Genomic DNA, 6,573 nt, shown 5'->3' on the forward strand with positions numbered 1-6,573 from the left:
TATAAAGGCATTTTTATCTATTTACAGTTGAATTTAAAGGTTTCAGAAGCAATTCAATTTAGGTGTTCCATGTAGAGGAACACTGAGCCACAAAGGGTTAAAAGATTATTCCAAGTACTTGCTAATTTTTTTAATTTCTATTTTAAATTTAGTTTACAATCTTAAAAAAGTCTGGTGCTTAAAATTTAAAAGAAAAAAAGTTATTTTGCATTTCATCCAGATGTAATTCAGAAGTGAGGCTGTATTGTTAATTCTCTTGGTTGCTGTTTGAAAAAGACCATACCAACTGAATTGAACTTTTACGTTTGTTTTTATTTGATTTTGTGTTCAGGATTAGTTTCCAGTTTTTGCTGTGTGCTTGCTTTCTTCATGTTAGATAACAGTGTTTCTTCAGTTTGGATCACTCATATACATAAGTGTAAGAAACAAAATACCAAAGATAACTACTGACTTAATTTGGTAATTGTTCTTTTAATTCTTCATTTTTATTTGACTTCTTCTCCATCCTGTCTTAAAACTACTAATATATGAATCTAAAGTGCATCATCTGAAAATGAATCCGTTTTGCCACTGTGTAAGAGTAACATTGTAGATATTTTTCATCCAGTCACCATTCAAAATTTAGACAAAAGAAGCAAATATATAAATACCACTGCTATTAATCGCATAGCTCTTTTTTCCTGTTTTGCCTTGCTGCTGCTCTGCTTCGTCTTTGTCTAAAAAGATTTAAAATGTACAGAATTGTAAATGATGATTTGTAAATCTATTAATGCATATCAAGGCTTGCTTTAATTAAAGTAAAACTGTTGAATGAATGACCGCATCTGAAGCTTTTCCTTCTCCATTATATTATCTCATGTATCCATGTAGCTTTTTTTTCTCCCTAATCGCAAGATATCTGCAGAATTTATATTACATATATATATATATATATAATTGAGAAGTTTGAAAAGAAAGCATAACTCAAAACTATCATAACAGATTTTGAGACAAAATGCAAAGGCTCACAAAATTTTAAAAAGCTGTGATACAAGGATTTCTGTTTCAGAATATTTGAATTTTGGAACAAAGGATTGCTGTGATTAATTTTTTTCTAACTAAATCAGATAATAATAAGAATGAAGGAAAATAACTACAAAACATTTTTAAAAAATGTTGCAACCACTTTACTACGAAATTTTATTTATATTTTTCAAATAATGCTTTGCCTTTGTTTAAAATAGTAAATATTAAATAGCAGCGCCTTCGTGTAACGGTAACACACTCGACATGTATTTGAGAGGTCCTGGTGAGGGCATTGCTTATTTTTCATGTCTCCTATTTAAAAAATCCTAATGCCTGTACAGCAGTAACCCCTTAATTCCCCCTCTCTATTCTAAAAATCATAATAATAGCATTTCTGGACTGCATCATTTCTATATCAGTCTATCTTGCATGGTTTGCATAATGCTGCTGACGTAGCTAACTCGGAACCAGAATTCAGAATTTTGAGAACTGAAACCTTTCTAATCTAAACCAAAACCCTCTCTTGGTGAGCCTCCATATTGGATATTTGCACACTTTAGCTGCAGCTCCCCTTCATCAAAATGCTACTTTGCTACATTTGCTTAGTTGCGCTACTAACTGTGCCATTGTCTAAAATGTGATACTCTATGTAAAACTGTTGGGTGAATATCGCACCCATGATTATGTATGATGAAGAATATGTTTTCCATATTTAGTTCATATTCAGCTGTAAAACTATATTCAGTTTGGCCTATTCAATGCCTGTCTAAAGTTTTTCCTTCAAATTTCATCTTTCTAACTACACAGTGAAGTCCCTCCCCCCAGGATTATGCTGTAGAGTCTCGCAAACTTGACTCCTGATATCTTGACATTCCATGTAACTTAAAAAATGTTTAGGAACTTTTTTAAGATATCTCTAGGCCAAACAAAGCAAGTATTACAGTACATATAATTGTTATTCATGCGTATGTCTTTCGTGTTCTGTTCAAAGATTTGAGTGTTCATTTTCTGTAATTGTTGTCATTTCCGCATTGTTTCATTAATTCTTATGTTGTTATGTTTTCACTGCTATAGCAAAATAACTACTCAGTAAGTTTCAAAGTTCTAGATGAGCACTGGTTTCACAGTATAATCACCATCCACAGATCAATGGGCAAGAGTAGATTTTTTTAAATTTGTACATTATTTGTCTCTCGGATCATAGTATTCAATTTTTAGATTTTTTAAAATTAAAACATTATAAAATAATATTGTCTGCATCAAAAGGTTAAATATTAAAAGTTTTAAAAAACCCACCCCTTATTCCATGAAACTCAACTTTTTGGAAACTCACCAGTCTCTCGGTCCACATTATGTCTAGTTTACCGGACTCTGCTTAACTCAAGAGAACCATCGTTAATCCATTACAGCTTACTCCAAATCACCATATTACATGCATGCATTGAGAAGAGAATTGCATCTGTTGTTTCACAAGTGTAATAGACAAATAGAAAAAGAGAATCAAAGTGAAATAGAATTTATTTTTTAATTGTGCTTTGATAAAAAAATTCAAAATATGAGTGGGTGCATTAACTTTAAAAGGACTGGCATCATGTATATGCTACGCAGCGATTCCACTCCTACCAGCCCAGCATCCCGTAAACGCAATGCAACAATTCTGCTCCTACGAGCCCAGCATCACAAATATGAGACATCAAAACGGAACAATTGGTTTTGAGAGATTTTTTGAAATAAACAAACTGTAAATCACGGCTCTTTATAAGTGTGCCTGTAAATTAAAGGGGCACAGGTGTTTTTGTTTATTTCGTTAGGATTTTCTTTCTTTCTTTTTTTTTCTATTTATTTTGAAACTCAACATCAGCTTTCTTTGTTAATTAAAAAGTAACATTATAACATTATTACAGAAGGAGAAAGACTATCAGCTTTATTGATGTATAATGCATTTTGCTTACATTTCTCAGGAAGGAACCAACATTTTTGTTTTTCTTACTTGATTTAATAGGTCATTATATATAATACCCTGAAAGGTCATTATATATAATGACATGGGTATTATATTTTGGTATATAATGTATTTACTTTACATATAATATACATTAAATATAATGTATAGATTGACGTGATCAGTAATGAATATCCCGCCAGTGGGGGGGGGGGTCTTTCCTTGATCACTTTCCAAGCATCCATCGTGGATGCTGTTTTCGATTTAGAAAATCAGGAAGTTTTCTAATATAAACCTGATGTCACACAGGATTTGAGGATGAAATATTTCTGAGTGTCTTTTGAAGAAGTTTTTGGACATGTGTTGGTGTTATATTCAGTTTCATTCCGTTAGGCATGGCTAAGAGACCTTACTTAAAAATCTGTCCAAAATCACTGGACACTCCATCTTTCCATCTAACTGGAAGACAGTTTCCAAAAATTTACATTGATGGAAAAGGTAATAAAAGTAGGAGAAGATGCATCGTGTGCGCTAAAACCAAGGAAAAGCAAAAGCAAACGACGTATTTTGAGTGCGAAATATGCAATGTAGGACTGTGTTTCAATCCTTGTTTTGAATTATTTCACACACAGCAGAATTTTTAAATTGGAATTTAATTACCTACAGGTCATTCTTGTTGGTTTTGTTTTGTTTTGTTTTGTTTATAGTACTTATATTTGTGTGTATAGTAATGATTTTAGTATTTTGCCTGTTTAATTTATTTCTATTAATGTGATATTTTTTATATTAACTAACACACATTAGAAACAAGTACATTAAATACACAACTTCAAAAATTGAAGTCATAATATCAAAATGCTGATATATATATATATATATATGTAAAATTCAAAATACAAAATACAAAATAAAATTTTGTAAAATTCAGCTTAACTGCTGAAAACGCATGGGCCGGTAGCGATGATCCATTTCAGCGGGTCCGGTCCCGTGACTGCGCTTTGTTCTCCTGATGCTGGTCCTTAAGATGTTAAATGCAAAGGAGTATGATGCTTGCACTTTTAATAATACTGCATTGAAATGCAACCTCAGAGGGGGAAAAAAGATGTTATTGAAAAGAATCAGATTGTAGTTAGACATGATTACATTACCTTGTATAATTTCAGAAACAAATCTTTTAATTAGCTTATTTTTGCTAAATTTTCCTTCCTAATGAGAGCGTGTTCAGCCCTTTATTATTTTATTAGCCTTTTATTTCTTTTACTTTTTGTTTTATTTTATTTAAATGTTTATAAAAATGTTTCATGGCTTGAATATTGATATTGTTTATTTTTTTATTTATTTGAATTTCCATTTGAAGATTTTAAAAAATATTATATATATTCTTGTAATATACATATAGATAATGCATAGATTAAGATGTTAAAAAAGTCATTTAATAGGATTTTTTATTATTATTATATAAATCAATATGCATTTAAAGGTTCTCACTTTTTAGAAAATGTTCTGATAATTTTATTGTCTCTTTTAATTCTAGTTGAAACTCTGGTTTCTTATTTGCCACTCCTGTATGCTGAAAAACTTCTGAGATTTGTGGTTGATCAGCTTGAAGTTAGCCCCCATTTCGAATTCTATGTTATGTGGATCCAGTATATTTTGACAGCACATGGAACAAATTTGAAAAACCATGCTGGATCCAAAAGCACTTTACGTGCTATGCAGAAAAATTTAAGTAGGCGAGCAGAAGAACTGGAAAAAGTGTAAGCATTTTCTTCTTAATATTAAACATTTTTTGGTTCTTTGTTTTTATTTTATTAGATTGTTCCTTATTAGCTTCGCGGTTCATACGGTAAGTACTTAAAAATCCTTAATTTCAACCAAAACCCACAAAATATCCTTAATTTTTCTCATCTGACATTTCTGTCTGTCTTTTTACAACTACCATTCTGAATGTGAATTAATATTTTGGAGGAATATTTTTAATGATGCATTGAGAAATATGTATTTGATGTGTTAATGTTTGAATTCTTTGCTTCTTAATGTAAATGGTGGATACTTGAGTTTTAGGCTTGAGGTCCTGCTTCGAATAAAACATAAACATTTCAAAATAATTTCTTTTTTATGAAGGAAAAGAGTTCATAAAATATTGCATCAAAACAGCTTTTCCCTTTTGAGGATATGAGATCTATTAGTATGCAGTGCTAAATTTGGTAGCTTATCAATATCAATTTTTATTGATTTTTTCTGGTTTTATCATAGTCTTTTCTAAAGAGCGTGCTGTATTCAAAAAGTATAACCTGCTATTCCTGTCATTTATTTCTTCCCCCATCTCTTCCTCCAGATTCCTGTTTTATGCTAGAACAGTGCTCCATAGTTTGAAAATGACTGAAAGCTTTACTATATAAATGAATATTTAAATATTTTTCTTTTATTAACAAATTAAACTTTGTAATTAAAATTACTGAAATTATGCTTTCAGATCTTGAATGCATTTAAGCACAAGTGTAATACACTAATATTTTTATTCAAGCATGAATAATTTAAGGTATCAACTACTGAAAGCATGTAAAATATACTTTCAGATATTCTTCAATCTGTGTTGAAAACTATTTAAAAAAATCTTAAAATTTGTATGATTTTGGCTTTGTAAATTAAAATGTGATATTTAGGTACGTAATTAAAATATTAATTATATAGTGCTTTTCGATTTCAGATGCAGTACTTTCAAGTATATGTTAGAATATATATTAGCTGTTAGCAAGGTGAAGAAACGGAGCATAGAATCTGTGGAGAATGACACTGTAGATATTTTAATGAGGAATGAAGAATCATCAGCTTCAGATTCGTCTGCTGAAGAATCAAATGTAGAAACATGACAGATATATTTTAAGAATTAAATAAGAAATAAACTGTATATACTTTTATTAGTAGTAAAATGTAAATTTTTTTAAAAAATGGACTATAACTTTATTTTAATAAAGCATTTATTATAAATATTAGAAATTTTTAATACTATTGGCTGCTTCCATTGGAAATATGCATAATGATTTTAATGTGTCAAGCTAGTGTCATTTCATGGGTCCAGCTGGTAATAATAATTAAAATGCAGACCTGGTCTTATTGCTTTTAAATCCCTTAGTTCGTTAATCAGTAACAGGCAGATTCAATTCCAATAAATAAAAGTATTATTTATTCTAATCAAAAATTAAATATTCTAAGCTTTTGTGAAATGGAAACACAGTGGCATGCAGAAGATAAAAATATTTTACTTTAGATAGTGGTAACCTCTAAATCCTTTTTGTGTTTGTTGATTAAATTTGGAAAATACTTTGACAAGTAGCAAAACATTGCTTTTAAATCACTGAGTTTGTTAGCAAAAATTTTGCTAAGTTCACACAAGACATAAAAATAAATAAAAGTAAAAAATAGCAAATTTGAAATTCAAAGTCTTGGCTTCAGGGGGCACATAACCAGGTGGAGAGCAATAAATCTGAAAGTTTGGTGGTTCTAGGCATCTACATTTTTCTAGTGCGAAGAATGTACATATATGCATGCAGTCCCTTCTTTATTTCATAATAGAGATTAAAGTGAGCAAAATGGATTTTATATTTGTGATTAAAAATTATAAT

At 30.1% G+C, this 6,573-nt stretch overlaps 1 protein-coding gene across 4 annotated transcripts in view; it reads left to right on the top strand.

The window, feature by feature from the left end:
* Positions 1 to 5,899, top strand: part of LOC118180666 (periodic tryptophan protein 2 homolog) — a 46,924-nt gene extending 41,025 nt beyond the window's left edge. For all 4 annotated transcript variants that reach the window (XM_035349731.2, XM_085818258.1, XM_085818259.1 and 1 more), the window contains 2 exons: positions 4,482 to 4,704; positions 5,658 to 5,899. In XM_035349731.2, coding sequence (XP_035205622.1) covers positions 4,482 to 4,704; positions 5,658 to 5,820 — 386 coding nt within the window. In that variant the 3' untranslated portion in view covers positions 5,821 to 5,899. The remainder of the gene's footprint in view (positions 1 to 4,481; positions 4,705 to 5,657) is intronic.
* Positions 5,900 to 6,573: the final 674 nt, after the last annotated feature.

The sequence above is a fragment of the Stegodyphus dumicola genome, chromosome 6, assembly GCF_044657685.1.
Source record: "Stegodyphus dumicola isolate Sdum_Otavi_A_Nest chromosome 6, ASM4465768v1".
In the NCBI taxonomy this organism is placed as follows: domain Eukaryota; kingdom Metazoa; phylum Arthropoda; class Arachnida; order Araneae; family Eresidae; genus Stegodyphus; species Stegodyphus dumicola.